Source organism: Peromyscus eremicus, chromosome 11 (assembly GCF_949786415.1).
Source record: "Peromyscus eremicus chromosome 11, PerEre_H2_v1, whole genome shotgun sequence".
Lineage (NCBI taxonomy): Eukaryota > Metazoa > Chordata > Mammalia > Rodentia > Cricetidae > Peromyscus > Peromyscus eremicus.
This window is the reverse complement of record NC_081427.1, coordinates 59297537-59316504: the sequence shown is the minus strand read 5'-3', so window position 1 is coordinate 59316504 and position 18968 is coordinate 59297537. Positions and strand designations below refer to the sequence as shown.

The 18968-nt window shown below is 42.2% G+C and overlaps 1 protein-coding gene across 1 annotated transcript in view; it reads right to left on the bottom strand.

The window, feature by feature from the left end:
- LOC131921567 (cardiomyopathy-associated protein 5-like) overlaps nt 1-12434 on the bottom strand; it is a 22878-nt gene extending 10444 nt beyond the window's left edge. The window contains exon 1 of the mRNA XM_059276302.1: nt 12250-12434. Within this exon, the coding sequence (XP_059132285.1) occupies nt 12250-12434 (185 nt within the window). The remainder of the gene's footprint in view (nt 1-12249) is intronic.
- Nucleotides 12435-18968: the final 6534 nt, after the last annotated feature.

Below are 18968 nucleotides of genomic sequence, written 5' to 3'. Positions count from 1 at the left end.
GAGCCCTCACACAAACACATACTCTCAAGTTAGTCAGTTAATACCAGGTGGCAGGTTACATTTAAGCATTAAAGCAGTGACCATGGACTCAGCCTGCAATCCGCAGCTTTGGGATCTGTTTCCTAAAAGTTTGCATTGAATCAAATTGAATGTAGAATTTGGCTTGAGGGACGCCATATTGGTTTGGTCTGGTCAGTTGAGGCCTAGTGCAAAACTCAGTCCAAACACTAGTCTCAAGGGTCAGCGAGATGGCTCAGGAGCTAGAGGCACTTGCCACTCAACAATGCAAGCCTAACAGCCTGAATTCAATCCTGTGTAGTGACCCATATAAAGGGGGAGGGGAGCCGACTCCACAAAGTTGTCCTCTGACCTCCACATGCACACCTTGATATGTGTACCCCCAACAAAATAACTTAAAAACTAGTTTCCCATGATTGCTTTCCCCATTAAAACTGAATATATCTAGCTATTTTCCTTGTTACTATATACATACACATGTACATATGTGATTTCGTATAGTTGCTTAGTCATAACTTATGTCAGATGTCTACACTGGGATATTTAGGTTGTCTCCAAGCTTTACCATTGTAAATAAAGATACAATGCACACTTTTGTGCATAGTTTTTTGCATGTGTTGGGAGTGTTTCTTATTGGCTATGATCCAAATGTGCAATTATCAGGGAATATTATATGCTCAGCAAAGGGCATTCAGGAAGACTCAAGTTGTAGTATTAACCCTGTCACTACTACTTATTGGTGAAATTATTTAGGCCACTCCACGTAGTTAAAAGGAGATTTATTTAATGGCGTAACTTACAAATTAAGGGATAGGTAGGTCGCGGGGTCTGGGGAAGGTGTATCACAGTCCAGCGGTGTTCTCTGGAGCTCTGCTTTGTCCACCTCCACCATCCAGGGTCCTGGAACCAAGAGAGTGTTCGCCGATCCAGATCTCGGGTCCCCAGGCGCCTCCGTTGGCCCCGCCTTGTAGGCGTGACAGTTGCCGAAGTCTCAATGGGGGTTGGAACTTCCAGAACAAAGCTGGAATGGCTACCCACTACAACTACTCTGTGAAACTTTAAGCAGGTTACTAAGTCTCTGAAATCCTGTTATTTCCCTTGTTTAAAAAAAAAAGGGGGGGGGACTATCCAAGTCTGTGAGTTTGTGAATATCAAATGACAAATAATGCGTCATGGTTGTTTTATGCACGTGTTTAGTGCATTTGATTTCTGTGTATATGTATATTTTGTTTCTTGTTCAGGTTTTATTTCTCTCCTCCTCCTCTTCCTCCTCCTCCTCCTCCTCCTCCTCCTCCTCCTCCTCCTCCTCCTCCGGGGTTGCCAGGGATCAAAGGACCTACCCAACACATGCATAGCAAGGGCAAACACTACCACTGAGTCATAGCCACCTCCCATTAGCTTTAATAGGAGTATCTCCTTAGCCTCCTTGTTGTCTGCTAAATCCCATTAAATGGCAGGCAAATTTTAATGGTTGACTGGAACTTTGAATATCTAACATGGAATTGAAATTAAATAAACCAACGTGTTATATGGAAATAAGTCTTTGGAAGGGTAGGCTCAGGATCTCACTTTTGATTATCCTAAGAAAAACGTGGAAGTGGCTTATGATAATGCAGAATACCTGTGATCCCAGCACTGAAGAAAGGAAGGTAATGTATTGGTCAGTCTTTGTTGTTAGAATGAAACACTTGCAATAGTTAACTTATTAAACAAAATTTGGCCCAGGGATCTGGAGATTCAGTCCAAGATTGGGCAGCTCCACTGTTGGCTCTAGCAAAGGCAGCAGATCATGACAGAAGCGTGTGGTGAACAAACCACTTACATCATGAGCCAGGAAGCCAAGAGAAAGAAGACAGGCCAGGGGACATTCTGCAATGAGCTAAGAGCCTGCTCTAAGGCCCCACTTCCTAAAGGCTTTACCACTGTCTAGTGGTGCCACCCTGATGACCAAAACTTTAACATATACAGCATATTCCACATACAAATTACACCAAATCCACAGAAACTGTCTGCTCTAGGCTCTTATAAAGGCTACAGGCAGAAAAGTCTACACATTTATGTTAATCAAAGCAATCAAGAAATACCCCCAATTGCTTAAGGTGCTTCCATAACTAATATTGTTACGAAAACCTCAGATCTGGAATTCTTGCTTTACTGCTGAACAGTTCTGTGTACAAGTGGTAAGCTTCTAGCTTCTTATAGAATAGAAATAAAAATATTTTAAAGGTTAAAATGTGAGGTATTATATACAAGAAACTCAAAAGAGACCCTTGAAAAATGTGATATTCAACAGCTGTAACAAGATAAATGGAACGAAAACTATTCTCATGGAAATAACATTTCAGAGAGGAAGTAGCTCTGAGGTCTTGACCTAAAATTTACTCCTTCTCTGGACCTCCACTTTCCTTTCTTGCAAAGTGCAGAGACTGAATTAGAGCTTTAAAGACCCTGCTACTCAAGGGACAACAACAATGACATTTACGTGTAGAAAGTGCTCATGTGAGCCAGTTGGGCGGTGGTGGCACACACCTTTAATCCCAGCACTTGGGAGGCAGAGGCAGGTGGATCTCTGTGAGTTTGAGGCCAGCCTGGTCTAGAATGAGTTCCAGGATAGCTAAGGATACAGAGAAACCTTGTCTCAAAAAAAAACAAAATAATAGTAATAATAATTAATAATAATAATAATAATAATAATAGAGGAGTGTTGTTTGTTTTTACTCTTTTTTGGGGGCCTACCACCCAGCTCCCAAATAAATTCACACACGGAGGCCCAGTATTAACTTATGAATGCCCGGTCTTAGCTTGGCTTAATTTCTAGCCAGCTTTTCTTAATTTTAAATTATCCTGTCTACCTTTTGCATCGGGCTTTTCCCTTTCTATTCCTAAATACCTTTCTTTGTTTCTTCTCTGTGGCTCTCTGTGTAGCTGGGTGGCTGGCCCCTGCAGTCCTCCTCCTCCTCCTTCTCTGACTCCTTGATCTTAGACCTCCAGTCCCTCTTCCCAGTTTTCTCCTTCTGTTTATACTCTCTGTCTGCCAGCCCTGCCTATCCTTTCTCCTGCCTTGCTGTTGGGCAGTTCTTTATTAAACCATGAAGTGTTTTAAACAGGCACAGTAACACAGCGTCACAGAGTTAAACAAATGCAACATTAAAAAAAAAGTAACACACCTTAAAATAATATTCTCCTACCAAGGAGGTGCTTAAATGGCCAGGCACTGTTATTGTTGCACTTAGTGACTCTGATTGTCACAGCAAACCCGAAGCAGCCTCATCTTTCTTTTTTTTTTTTTTTTTTTTTTTTTTTTGGTTTTCCGAGACAGGGTTTCTCTGTGTAGCTTTGCGCCTTTCCTGAAACTCACTTGGTAGCCCAGGCTGGCCTCGAACTCACAGAGATCCGCCTGCCTCTGCCTCCCGAGTGCTGGGATTAAAGGCGTGCGCCACCACCGCTCAGCTTAGCCTCATCTTTCTGCTAATATTTGAGGGAAACCTCTGCTTTTAATTGTATTTTACTCTAAAGGTTTTAAAAAATAATGGTTTTTCTTTTTTTTTTTTCTTTTTTGGTTTTTCGAGACAGGGTTTCTCTGTGTAGCTTTGCACCTTTCCTGGGACTCACTTGGTAGCCCAGGCTGGCCTCGAACTCACAGAGATCCACCTGGCTCTGCCTCCTGAGTGCTGGGATTAAAGGCATGTGCCACCACCGCCCGGCTCATTGTTTTTTAAAACAAACATTTATTGGGTGTGTGCGAATGCACAAGCACACTTTCGTTTGTGTGGGCAAGCATGTGCCATGATGCACATGTGGAGGTCAGAGCTTGTGGGAGTCAGTTCTGTCTTTCTACCATGTGGCCCTGGGGATTAAAATCAGGTTTCAAGCAGCTTAGCCTGCTGTGATGGTTTGAATGAGAACGGCCCCCATAGGCTCCTACGTTTCAATACTTGGTCCCCAGCTGGTGGAACTGTTTGGGAAGGATTAGAAAGGATGGCCTTGTCAGAGAAGGTGTGTCACTGGGGGTAGGCTTTGAGATTTCAAAAAGCCTGTGCCACTCCAGTTAACTGTCTCTGCCCATGCTTTTGTCTCAAGATGTGAGCCCTCAGCCATGGATCCAGTGCCACGCCATCCTTCCTGCTGCCATGCTCCCTGCCATGATGATTATGGACTCTAACCCCTTGAAACTGTAAGCCTACAATAAACTCTCTCTTCTATAAGTTGCCTTGGCCATGGTGTATTATCACAGCCATAGAAAAGTAACTAAGATAGTTTCCCTAACTCTTAAGGCATTTTTATTATTATTACTAAAAATCTAGAGGTCTTTTCCTTTTTGAGAAAAAAAATTGAATATCAAAGAAAAGTTTGTATTAGTTATCTAATGCTATTCAACCAATAACTCCCAAATGTACTGCTGTGAATATGAGCATTCCTTGTCCCATGTGCGTTCTGAGAGTTGGGGACCTCACAACAGTGGTTCTACCTTAGCGTTCCTCATGAAGCTATAGTGTAATTGTCTGAAGATTAAGGTGCTGTTGTCTAAAGCAATTGAAGAATCCATTCATTGAGCTTGTTCCTGCTGCTGGCATAAATTGCAAGCTCCCATCAGACAGGACTTGAAAAAATGCAAGGTTCTTGGAGGCTGCTGTGGTGATATTGTATCCCCCAATATATTGTGCACCCTAATAAACGTATCTGGGGTCAGAGAACAGAACAGCCACTAAATAGACATAGAGGCCAGAAAATGGTGGCATATACACCTTTAATCCTATCACTCTGGATAGGATCCATCTGGATCTCTGTAACTTCAAGGCCACACTGGAAACAGAGCCAGGCATGGTAGCACACACTTTTAATCCCAGGATTTGAGATCTCATGTCTTGCTTGGGAAAGACACACGCCTTTAATCTCAGGAAGTGATGGCAGGAAGCAGAAAAGTATATAAGTCGTGAGGACCATGAACTAGAGTCTTGTTAAGCTTTTAGGCTTTTAACAGCAGTTCAGCTGAGATCCATTTGGATGAGGACTCAGAGGCTTCCAGTTTGAGGAAACAGGATCAGCTGAGGAGTTGACGAGGTGAGGTTAGCTGTGGCTTGTTCTCTCTCTCTGATCTTTCAGAATTTACCCCAATAGCTGTCTCTGAGTTTTTTACTAATAAGACCACTTAAGATTCGTATTACAGGCTGCTCTCCTGGTTGAAGAACTAGAGCGAAAGAAAGCATGAAGAAGAGAAAATGGTGAGAAAGAGCCAAGACAGAAGCTACCCCCTCCTAACCCTGTGAGTATCCTCCAGATTATCTTTGCTAGGAGAAAGCCAAGCTCCACTACTTAAGGGGAGAATATCAGAGCATGAATGATATATCACAGCCGAACTGAGGCAGTTGGCAAGGAAAACCTGTTACCCTAGTGTGTGCTGCACTATCCACAAGCCAGTGTTCCCCTGCCTCAGCCTCCTGAGTACTGGGATTACAGGTGTGTGATACCACACCAGAGTATGTCTTTATGGCCACAAAAAGCACAAGGATGAAAACCACAAACAGTTGTGTATTCACTGTCTCAAATTAGCAATTATTCCTCTATTCCATCCTTCTTAAAAACTAATTTTAAAATAGCTTACTTTTTAAATATAGTTTTTAATTAACATAAACTAACTCGTGTGTGTGCGTGTGTGTGTGTGTGTGTGTGTGTGAGATGCCATGTGGTAGTTCCATATAGATATAGATATAGATATAGATATAGATATAGATATAGATATATTAGATGTTCAAATCAAAGCAAACTTTTATTTCCTCAAATACTATTATTTCTTTGTGGTAATAACATTCAAAATTCTTTCTCTGGTTTTTAAAATACACTATATTAGCTACATTATCATTATTTGTGGTCAACCCATTGTGTGATAAAGTGTCAGAACTTATTTTTCCCAGCTACCACTTAGTACTCACTGCCCAATCAAAAGACATTTTCAAAACCACACAATAGAAATAGACTCTTTGCTCAGATGTTTAGTCCTACACCTTTCCTACTCACCAGAAACTATCAAAGTGTGTGATGCATCTTCCAAGTCTTTTAAAAATTCTTTCCCATATACAAGTATTCTGAAAACAATGTTCAGTGTTTTCATAGATGTTTACTTTTTCATATATGATCTACACATCATAAAACCTACCTTTTCTACTCATTGTTGCTTTGGTTCAATAATGTCCTGTATAAGCAGGTATAGTATTCAGGGTTCTCTAGAGTAACAGAACTTATAGAATGAGTCTCTTTCTGTATACATGAAAAGGGGTTCATTAAAATGACTTACAGGCCACAGTCTAGCCAATACAACAATGGCTGCTGGTGAAAGGAAAGTCCAAGAATCCAGTGGTGTTCAGTCCACAAGCCTGGATGTCTCAGTTGGTCTTTAGTAGACGCTGGAATCCCCAAGAAGTGAGCCCTAATGCCAGTGAAGGAATGGACTTGCTAGCAAGGTAAAGGCAAGCAGGCAAAGAGCAAAGGTTCCTCCTTCCATGTCCTCACACAGGCTTCCAGCAAAAGGCATGGCCCAGATTAGAGGTCCGTGTCTTCCCTCCTCAAGATACAGATTAAAGGCTTGTGTCTTCATACCTCAAAGGTCCAGATTAGCCAAAAAAAAATCCCTCACAGGTGTGCCCTCCATTTTTGGATTTTAGTTAAATCCAGATACAGTCAGGTTGACAACCAATTATAGCCATCACAGTAGGTCACTTTTAATTCCCCTACTGCTGAAGATTGTCCCTTAAATGACAAATCAATGTTATAGACAAATCTTCAATGAACACTTTTGATGGTGTCACCTTGGGCACATATGCATGAGTTTCTCTACAGCTGTGTTTCTCAGATAATTTGACCCTGGCCCACAGGAAGCTCTTTCTCACAGTGACTGAGATTAGTCAAAAGTCTGTTCCTGAAGCCTAAGTTTTCTGAGACAAGTAGTTATCTATCCTAATGAGTAGCCTGTGATGCTACCTATTTTTCGTCCATGTCATTTTAAGTTCTACTTTTTTTTTTTCAGAGCTGAGGACCAAACCCAGGGCCTTATGCTTGCTAGGCAAGCGCTCTACCACTAAGCTAAATCCCCAACCCCAAGTTCTACTTTTTAAAGGCATCTCACTTGGGATACAAAAGCCACTCTTTTTTTTTTTTTTTTTTTTTTTTTTTTTGGTTTTTCGAGACAAGGTTTCTCTGTGTAGCTTTGCGCCTTTCCTGGAACTCGCTTTGGAGACCAGGCTGGCCTCGAACTCACAGAGATCCGCCTGGCTCTGCCTCCCAAGTGCTGGGATTAAAGGCGTGCGCTACCACCGCCCGGCTACAAAAGCCACTCTTAAGGATAGGCCCATGCACAGTAGTAGATGGCTAACACAGAAAGAACTCAATATCAGGGTTGGGGATTTAGCTCAGTGGTAGAGCGCTTGCCTAGAAAGCACGAGGCCCTGGGTTCGGTCCTCAGCTCCGGAAAATTAAAAAAAAAAAAAGAACTCAATGGCATCTTTGGAGGTTCTTTGTCATAATGCTTAGGCGGGGCATTTATTTATGTATTTATATTAAAAATTATTGTTGTAATTTATTTATTTATTACCTGACAAGTCCTTTTCATTACGGCTTCTGGGTTCATGTTTTTATGAGATTCTTGAATGTGTGAATGTGTGTGTCTCTGCATCTATATATGTTTCTTATGCTTTTTTCATTGGTTCTTTTTCTGTTTGTTTGTTTTGCTCTGTTCCACTTTGTTTTGCTTTATTTTGTTATTGCTTTTAGATGCCCATTTGTTTTCTAATGAGAGACAGAAAGGTTGTGGATTAGGATGGGGGCGGGGGTAGGATCTCTGTTGTGGATTAGGATGGGGGCGGGGGTAGGATCTCTGTTGTGGATTAGGATGGGGGCGGGGGTAGGATCTCTGTTGTGGATTAGGATGGGGCGGGGGTAGGATCTCTGTTGTGGATTAGGATGGGGCGGGGGTAGGATCTCTGTTGTGGATTAGGATGGGGGCGGGGGTAGGATCTCTGTTGTGGATTAGGATGGGGGCGGGGGTAGGATCTCGGTAGAGATAGAGGAAGGAAAGCCTTAATCAGAATATATTGCAGGGGAAAAAAATCTATTTTCAATAAAAGAAAAGTAGAAAAACATAAAGGTTAGATTTATAACAACTGAAACTGCATTTGACAGGTTGTTTAAATTTTTTTAATTACATTTCTGTATTTTGTGCATGTATGTCTCTGTGTCCGTGCATGTCTGTCATGGTGTGCATGTGGAGGTCAGAGGACAACTTATAGAAATCAGCTTTCTTCTCCCCCAGTGTGGACCCCCAGGGCTAAGCTCAGGTCATCAGGTGGAGCAGCAAGCGCCTTTACCTGCTAAGCCAATTTACTCACCCTGACACATCATTTTTGAAACTAGAACATATAAAAACTGATTGATATTTTTCTTTAGGAAAAAACATTTTGTTACCACTATTAAATTATAATTAGAAGTGCATTTTAATTATACATATTAGTGGGTTTCATTATGACATCTCCATACATAGATATATCAAAATTTGATTTTATCTACCCTCCCCCACTACTCTTACCAAGTAGTCCCTTAATTACTTTTAGGTCATTTTTGTTTTAATTTCAGTTTCCACGTATGAGAGGAAAGATATGTCTTCCTGTATCTTGTTTAATTTAGTCTATATTATTTCAGATTGCTAACTGAAGTCTACTAAACTGATTTTTAGACCAGCTATAGGGGGGCCACTATCATAGCATTCTCTATCTGTGGCCCGCAAAACAGTCTTCAGAGGTTGGAGTTGTAGCTTGTTGTACAGAGTGCTTGCTTAGCTGGTGTGAAGTATTGGATTTGATTCCCAGACCACACAAACCAGGGGCCGTAGCATGTGACTGTAATGCAGCACTTGGGAGATTAGAAATTCAAAGCCAGTCTGGAATAGTGAAGCCCAATCTCAAATGGTGAGGGAGGGAGGGAGGGAGGGAGGGAGGGAGGGAGGGAGGGAGGGAAAATAATCTTTGTAGGTCTATATCTACATTATGGTATATACAGGTTACAGATTATGGCAGTTTAAACTTTACAAAATTTTGCAAAATTCTTTTCACACTTCAATTCACACTTCTCCCAGCAAGATCTGAGAGTCCATTTTCCTATACTGACATTTATGATTGGTATTGCCAAATTTTCTCACTTTTGCCAGGCTCCTTTAAGGGTTTGATAGAAGCAGGCATGCGTAAGTGTATTACTTATTTTGTGTTAGAGGTACACATGTAATGAGAAACATCCCCTCTGCAGGTCCTCATTTGGTAGAGTGCTCATTTGGCTAATGTGTCATTACCGAGTCTCTTATAAAATGCAATAATTAAGTGAATTCCCTCAGGATTTCCAGGAGCCTCTGGAACAAAGCCAGACTGCGCCGACAGGCTCCCCTGGTTCCCCTGAGGGCCACTTCAGTCCGTTTACCACTTCCCTTAAGCCCTCTCCTCACTGGCACTCAGAAGCCACTTATTCTCCTGTCACAGAGAACATGAGATGATCGTATGAATATCGCTACAGTCAGCCCTCATCTATAAACACACTCCTGTCTCCCACCCTCTCCTTCCATTAGGATTTGGGTGTGTTCCTTTGATACTTAATCCCTAAAGACAACTGATAAAGGCATTTGGAGCAGGGCCTTTGGGAGAAAGGGTGATACTTTCATGACAGTATTAATGGACCTGTATGAAGATGAAGAGGACAGATTCATTGCAATCCCCATCAAAATTCCAACACAACTTTTCACAGATCTTGAAAGAACAATATTCAACTTCATATGGAAAAACAAAAAACCCAGGAGAGCTACAACAATCCTGTATAATAAGGGAACTTCCAGAAGTATCACCATCCCTGACTTTATGCTCTACTATAGAGCTATAGTAATAAAAACAGCTTGGTGTTGGCATGAAAACAGTCAAGTGGATCAACGCAATTGAATCGAAGACCCTGAAGTAAATCCACATACCTATGAACACCTGATTTTTGACAAAGAAGCCAAAATTATACAATGAAAAAAAAAAGAAAGCATCTTCAACAAAAGGTGCTGGCATAACTGGATATTCATATGTAGAAGAATGCAAATAGATTCCTATCTATTGCCCTACACAAAACTCAAGTCCAAGTGGGTCAAAGACTTCAACATAAATCCAGATACAATGGACCCAATAGACAAGAAAGTGGGGAATAGCCTTGAATGCATTGGCACAGGAGACCTCTTCCTAAATATAACACCACTAGCACAGACACTGAGATCGACAATTAATAAATGGGACCTCTTGAAACTGAGAAGCCTCTGTAAGGCAAAAGACACGGTCAGTAAGACAAAATGGCAGCCTACAGAATGGGAAAAGATCTTCACCTACCCCACATCTGACAGAGGGCTAATCTCCAAAATACATAAAGAACTTAAGAAACTAGACATCAAAATACCAAATAATCCAACTGAAAAATAATGTATAGATTTAAACAATTAATTCTCAACAGAAGAATCTCAAATGGCTGAGAAACACTTAAAGATTGTTCAACATCCTTAGCTATCAGGGAAATGCAAATCAAAATGACTCTGAGATACCATTTTACACCTGCCAGAATGGCTAAGATAAAAAATGCTAATGACAGTGTATGTTGGAGAAGATGTGGAGCAGGAGGAACATTCCTCCACTCCTTGTGGGAGTGCAAACTTGGACAGCCACTTTGGAAATTAGTATGGTAACTTCTCAGAAAATTGGGAATCAATCTACCTCAAGACCCAGCTGTACCACTCTTGGGCATATACCCAAAGGATGCTCAATCATACCACAAGGACACTTGCTCAACTATGTTCATAGCAGCATTATTTGTAATAGCCAGAACCTGGAAACAGCATAGATGCCCCTTAACTGAAGAATGGATAAAGAAAATGTGGTACATTTACACAATGGAGTATTACTTAGCGGTTAAAAAAAAAAAGACATCATGAAATTTGCAGGCAAATGGATAGAACTAGAAAAAAATCATCTTGAGTGAGGTAACCCAGATCCAGAAAGACAAACATTGTATTTACTCACTCATAAGTAGATATTAGATGTAAAGCAAAGGATAACCAGGCTACAATCCAAAGCCCCAGAGAAGCTAGCTAACAAGAAGGACCCATGGATTTCCTTGGGAAGGGGAAATAGATGAGATCTGGGTAAACTGGGGGCAGGGGTGGTGGTGAGGGGACTAGAAAATGAGGGGTAGGGAAGGTCAAGTTGGGGGTGGGACGGAGTGGGAGAGTAATGAAAGAGATATCTCGATAGAGGGGGCCATTTTGGGGTTAGGGAGAAACCTGATGCCAGGGAAACTCCCAGAAATCCACAAGGATGACCCCGGCTATGCCATGCTTTGTTGACTCCCATGGGAGGCCTGTCCCTTTCTGAACAGAGGAGATGTGGATGAGGAGAGGGTAGATGGGAGGTGGGGGAGATGGGGGGAGGGAACAAGAAGAGAGGAGGGAGGGGAAACTGTGGTTGGTATGCAAAATAAATGAAAAAATTTAATAATAAAAGAAGAAGACGAAAAGGGTCAGGGATGTAACTCAGTGGTGGAGCGTCACCATATGATTCTACCTGAGGACTCCATGCGGAGTTCTCTCCAAAAATAAAGCAACAATTACTAGCCACAGTTCCTCTACCTTGGACCTCCAGAACACGAATTCAATAAATGTTCATTCTTTATTATAAAATGTTCAGGTTGACAGAAGGCAGGCTAAGAGACTGCATGCTATCCTAAGAACGCATTATCCTTCTTCCTGCCCAAGGCCAGTTCCATCCCAGCAGTGACTCCCTTCTGATCCTCCCAGGACTCTTACTTCATGACTGATCCCTTTTTTTGCCTCCATAGTTAATTGCACGTCCTTCCTCTAGACCCCATTTTCCCTTCATGGAAGCATACTCAAAGCTTCCATTGAGTCCTTGGTCTCCTCTTACTTATTATTACTTATTTTCAGGAGCAATCATCACTTCCCCAGAAAGGCATTCTCCTTTTCCTCCACAGCAGTGACAAAAACAGAACCATACATGCCGCTGTGTGGGCCTGCTCTCCTCCTATGCAGCCAGTTTTAGCAATCGCGGGAGACACAGTTAGTGCTCCAGCCTAGAGCCGAGCTGCAGGCTGCTAAGTCTAGTCTACACACCTGCATCTGATGAGCATTTCAAAATGCATACCCAGTTGTCGCCCTCCAACCTGGGAAGTGCTGCCAGATCCTGGAGAGCAAAGCCCAACACAAATGATCCTGGGAGAGTGACTCTCTCTGTCTTGCTGCTCACAAAGCCAGATGAATACTGCTGGGGGCTGGGGGTTCTCTGAAGAAACTGCATCCCTATTAAAGATCCCACGGAGTGTTTGACCTTGGCCGACTCGAACACCATGATTGCGGAGAGATGGAATAGTGTATGTAAAGAGCCAAAATCCTCTTGAATTGCTTCAGGCCCTTCCATAGCCAATCATGTAACTTTTGTATCTGCTCCGGCATTCTTCCAAGTAACAGATGCATTTGTTGACAGCATTGCTGAGCTTAACCGACCTCTACCTCCACTGTAAAGTCTTAACACCCGGTTCCCCCCTCCCCTCTTTCCTGCTTATCTGATGATCCCACCAACGTCATAGTATTATGTCTCTCTTTTGTTCTGTGACCTTAAAAATTCATGTAACTCCTCCACATGGAGTAGTTCATTCAGGTACCTCGAATCCATGTTCTCGAGTTATGATCATTCATATTCGATTCAGAATAAACTATACTCTGGTTTCCTTTCAAAGCAGAGCCATTATTTTATGTTAATACTCCCTTTTCTAATACAAGAAGCAAGAGAGGAAAAATCCGATCAGCTAATACTGTTGCTAACTGACAGTCCTGTAAAAAGAAGTGGCGGGGTGTGAGGCACAGCTCAGTGTAGACTACCTGTTAGCAGACTTGAGTATTCCCCTCCCCCCAGAAAAAAGCAGTGAAGACGTTAGAACCCATAAAGCAAGAAACTATCATTTATAGCTCTATCCATTTGTTGTGGTGGTGGTTGTTTTCTCCTGATCTTTTTCTGCCATGACAACACTTGTACTGCTTCACAGGAAGGGAACGCTGGTTTACTGAGCAGTTATGTCTCGTCAGGTATAGGCTAAATGCCTTATTTGCTTTATCCCAATGGACATAGTTTTCTTTTAACCTGACAGGACAATCACATCCCCTTCTACGACAGTGAGTCTTCATTGTCAGTCTTACTCGGGGTAGAAACACAACGGAAGTGCGCCTATGGGTGTGTCTGAGGGCACTTCCGGAAAGGCGTAACTGAAAAGGGAAGCCCCACTCTGAGTGTGGGGGGCACTGAATAAAAATGGGAGAGGGAGCCGACAGGCAGCGTCGAGGGTCTCTGCCTCCTGGCTGCAGACTCCTGATGGCCTTTAATGGACAATGTCCTCAAAATTGTGAGCACAAAGGTCTTCCGCTAATGAGCTGTGCTTTTTGTTGAAGATTTTATCACAGCAATGAGAAAAGTAATTAAAATATATTCAAAAAATTAAATGATAGGCCCAAACAATCAAACACACCAGGGAAAATGAACGTTACAGGGTAAGAAAGTTCAAAGGCTCTGTACAGTAGATGTGGGATTTTTTTACTAGTTAAAATCGGGCTATAGGTCCTCCCCAGTCTATGTGACACTCAAAGGCTCCAGGCTTCCACACAGACTTCTCTTATCTGTTTCTCCCAGCTGTCTCCTCTTCCTTGTCAATCTGACTTCCCATCTCCCTCTTCCTCCTTCCCCTTTCCTCTCTTCTCACCCCACTCTCCAGAGTTCCTCTTGGCTCTTTTCCACCTTTCACTTAATCTGATCACTTTCCACCTTTTCATTTTCTCTCCTGACGGTTGTCTTTTACACCCCTCAAAGGCTTCATTGTTCTCTGAGGCCCCAAGGGCTACAGCACCCCTGCCGCCAACCCCCCCCCCCCCCCCTGAAAGCAGACACCAGGAAATGTTTCCTTTACCTCCTCTGTGCTGGAACTACACTTGGTGCCATGTGAAACCTTTGTGAAGGCCCACACACTTACCGGGCCTTTGGCTTCTCGGGAGCTCGACAGTTTCCCCAGAGAAATTCCCCACATGTGAGGCTCTCACGTTTCCATGCTGAGTAAATGACTTGTGACCTGGGGACTTGGTGATTTATTGGAAGGTGAGACACTGCAGAGCAAAGTTTCCTGAGGCTTGGATTGTAAGAATGGGAGCCTCAAAGGCACGAGATTTGCCGTGTAGACATCTGAAAGTAGCATCGTGCAGAAAATTCGGGAAAATCAAACTTGTTGACCTGCAAGTCTGCCTGCTCGTTAGGGCTCAGAGTGCAGGGTCGGCTTTGGAAAAAGCCAAGCTAGGTGATGAGCGAAGGAAGCTCCCCTTAGAGTGGGTGTTCGAATCACCGCTGGCATGGCAGGTGTCCCCGCTAAAGCCCCACCCCCCTCTACACAACTGAGACGGATCCCAGGGAGAAGTCGTTTCTTTGATTATATTTGAAGAAAAGGATATTGATCTATTTGCGAAACTTCTCGGGTGCCTTCTGAACACCAGAACTGATATTTAAACAAGCCACGCTTTGGAGACGAAGCAGATGCTACAAATCATGGGAGCCACTGGCCTCTCCCCCTCCCCTCCAAACAAACAGGCAGTGAAGAAAACTACTGTTGAAGAACAGAGCTGGTGGGTAGGTGGTTTGTCGCCGTGGCTGATGATCTGACAACATTCTATGAGAGAATTTTGCTGACTGACAAAAAGCGGTGAGTCACTAAATGCTGAGACTGTGTTATGAGTACTTAAGGACCAAAGTATTGTTTCTAGAAATTAGAGCAGTGTTTCAAATCTACAGTCTTAAGCCGTTCACCTCTCTTGGGGACAAATGGTTCCTCATTTCATACAGAAGTCCCCTTGACAACAAGCAAAAAGTGTTTAGATCCCTGCCAAGATACCTTCCTTCCGTCACCAAACTCCCAGCAGCCTGAGTTGATTGCATACTTTATCTTTGACTTAAGTCTTGGTGTCATTTCAATGCATATATTATCCCGGTGATACAGTATCTCTGCTTAATGAATGCTAAGCTTGCACTTCGGATATGGGAAAGTGAATCACCCAATTGGTTTGAGAAAATAGTTGCTAGCTTTTAATTGGAAGAGAACGGGGAAGGAAGAAAGGACAGAGGGAGGAAGAAGGGGAAGGGGAGAAGTTGGGGAGGGGAATGAGAATCTATGAGAGTTCTCCTGGGGCCTAAATCTTAAAAGAATTCTTCATTCTCCACTATAATTTCAGGAATAAAACAGCCATGGCCGTTATAAGGAAGTTTTGCAAATTCGCACTCCGAAAAGGACCCCGCCAGAGCTTTTCTGGCTAACTGCATGTAACTGGTTCAGTAAATGAACTTGACTCGCCTGGGGGTGAGAGAAAGCAGCTTTGCTCTTTCTAGCTACGGAGCAAGTTCACTCCAGCTATGGTGCTGCCAAACCCTCAAAGCATCCTGTGCTCCTGCATACACTCTCAGGGAAAGCCCCGGCCTTGCCGCCGCTGGTCAGACATCTCCCAGCCCAATACCATCGAGAATCAAAAGCTTACCCTCCCATTTGATTCAAAGCTGCTCCCCAAGCCTCTGCTCCTCTTCCCTCCGCTCTCAGAACTGAATCAAGCTTGTTAAGCCTAAACCTGGGAGGGGGAGGGGAGATAGCACAATGGAATGCTCCTTCCAGTGCCTCTGCCTTTTGAACTTTTATTTATAGCTCTCCCGTAGTCCAACAGGGCTCTCTTCCCCCCCCCCCCATTTAAATGAGAACAAAAATAATATTTTTTAAAGTTTCTATTGTGTATCTTAAGAGCTATAAAATAATACTATCAGGACCTTACACGTTTCTTTTATGCCCCTACTTGGTGCCCTTTCCTTCCTTTCTGGGGAACTAATACCGTAAAACTTAATCATTCTTTATTTCCAATTGCTTTATTATATACAGGTACTCCTATGTAACTGCTACCTAGTTCTTCCTGGTTTTGCAATTTATGTGAGTGGGATTATGTGTAACTTGTTCGTCATGTTAGTTTTTCAACCACTGATACACAAAAGTGCAATTCATTTAGCCTTCCTATTCCATAGTATTCAGCACTGTGAGTAGACCATGTTCAGCTGCCCACTCTACGGCTGGTGAATATTTAAACTGTGGTCAGTTGTCTCTTTATGAACAATACGGCTATAAACATTTCTATGCATGGCTCTTGGTGTGTGTATGGACAAGTTCTAGAGTCTAAATAGTTCTTATCAAAATAGTTTTTCAATTAGACAGAAGGAATAAGTATGGGAGCCGCTGTACATTATGGTAACTACAATTAGTAATATAGTATATATTTGAAAATTAGTGAGATTTTTTTAGATGTTCTAGCCACAAAATGTATTAATTTATGAGACAATGCATATGCCACATCACTTGATCCATCCTTTCTACAGTGAGTCAAAGCAGGTCATACAACATCAGCATACACAGTGTTGGCTTGTCTACTGTAGATACTAGGGAAAGGAACTTCAAAAGCAAAGCAATGCAAACTACAGTGTTCCCAGAACGTGCATTTGATGATCACAGTGATGATTTCCTTGCTGCTGAATACTGATTCAATAAAAAGAGTACATGCCATTGTGCCATTTTGATGCTAGAACACTACTTAACATCTATTATTCCAGGAGGACATTCAAGACACTTCACCCAAGTTTCCTGATTTCTACCTGTGATGCAAAGGCTGGAAGGATGCGATGTTTATCAAAGATGGCCAACATTTGACAAAGGATGCCATTGAAAAGGGACGGAATGGTTGCTAGACAAGAGAAAGAAGCTTGACTTCAAGGATACCTCTGCTCTCTCTCTCTCTCTCCTCCCCCCCCCCCCGTGTGTGTGTGTGTGTGTGTGTGTGTGTGTGTGTGTGTGTGTGTGTGTGTATGTGTGTGTGTGTTGGTGGGATCTGAGCCCAGAGCCCCTATACTCTCTCCACGGGGAGCTTCATGCCCAACCTCTGCTCTGTCCCTATTTATGGATGGATGTGATACTAGACAAATTAGGTTTCTCTCTGAGTCCAGTTTTCATGTCCAAATGTATGAAGTGTGGATTTGATGACCTCTGGGTCACTTTGAACTCTGACAGTCTGATTCAGTGATTTCAGAACAGTCCGGGAAATAACAGTTTTGCATGCCCCCTCGTGGTATTCTCTGGCATTGCAACTAAAGAAACAAGCTTTAAAATGGTGGTTACTGACAGAAAATTTTCTGAGCTAGAAATACATTTAGCCATTAAAATTAAACAATATGAAAATCAAAGATATTTTGAAGTTATGTTTTTGAAAACACATTTAAACTAAAAGTTTTTTCTCACAGAGCATGTTTTAAATACTTACGTCTTTTAGAAACACAGTTGCAATTTTTGCATTTACTTCTTCTGTAAACACTGTTTTTGTGGTTTTGTGTGTTTTGGGGATCAATCTGGCATTTTGTATTATGTGGTACAGGGCTTGCATATTCTAGGCAGGAGCTCTACCACTGAGATACACCCTCTACCCTCTTTTTCTAATGTAAATTTATTGTTAAGTGGTACATAAAACCATACAAGGCGTATACAATATGGGGTACTATGTGATGTTTTGATACATGTCTATATTGTGAAAGTCTAGGTCGGGTTAAACATGTCTCCTCAAATATTTATAATTTTATAGTGAAATATTCAAAAATCCTTTCTTATAGCTTTTTGAAATATGCAGCAATATTTCCATTCTACAATTACGCGGCTGCCACAGCACACCAGAGCATCTTACTCCAATTGTAACTCGGTACCCACTGGTCAGACTTTCTCCATCTTCCCCTCCCCCCATTTCCATTTGACCACCATTCTACTCTTCCGTGTGGTGTGTGTGTAGGCGGCGTGGGCACATGTAGATGCCCAAGGTCAACATTAGATAAATTTCTTCAGATGCAGATGCTCTCCATCTTTTATTTTTTGAGAAATGTTTTTTGTTAATTTTTTATCTTTTTGATCATAGCTGTTCTTACTAGAAGTGAGATCTCATTATGGTTTAAACTGGTTTCTCCCCAGTTATTACTGACGTTGAGTTCTTTTTCACACACAGTTCTTCAAATGTATGTCATCTGCTGAGAAATATCTACTACGTCTATTGTCTGTTTTTTAATTGTATTGTTTTGTGTGGTTCACTTTTTATTTTTGCTCTTGAGTTATTTTGTCTTCCCTTCATACTCTGAACACTAACCCAATCCAGAATATATAGAATATAGTTTTGGATACCTCTGTTCCCTCTTGTTGGTTGTCTCTGATTATTTCTTCTGTTGTGAGATTTTGGTTAGTGTACTTCATTTTCTGTTTTTGCTTTTGTTTCCTGTGCTTTGGGAGTCTTGAATAAAAAAAAATCCTTGCCCACTCCAATATTCTGAAGTGTTTCTGTTTTGTTTTCTTCTGGTAGTTTCATGGTTTCAGGCCTTAGCTTTGAACTGATAACCATCTTGAGTTTAACTTTGTACCTCACGTGAAACAGGAAACCAGCTTTCACTCTTTCCGAGGTCCATGTCCCATTCTCCAGCACCATTTATTCAAAGGCACTTTACATTTTTTCTTCGAGGTAGACTGTCACTGTGGGGCTTACACTAGCCTCAGATTCACAGAGCTCCTTCCTCGGCTTCCTAAGATTACAGGTGCGGGCATTTGTTTTCAGTACATACAAGGGAAATATTCGGGACACCTAACTCTAAGACCTTAAAAGAACAATACATCTTTGGTCTAAGTTAATTCAACTATAATGACCCAGGTTGAGAAAAGGCTAGAGCATTTCCCCAAGGATTAAACAAGATGTCTCAAGCAGTGCCCAGCCCATGGCAGACTTTCAATACGAGTTAAATGAA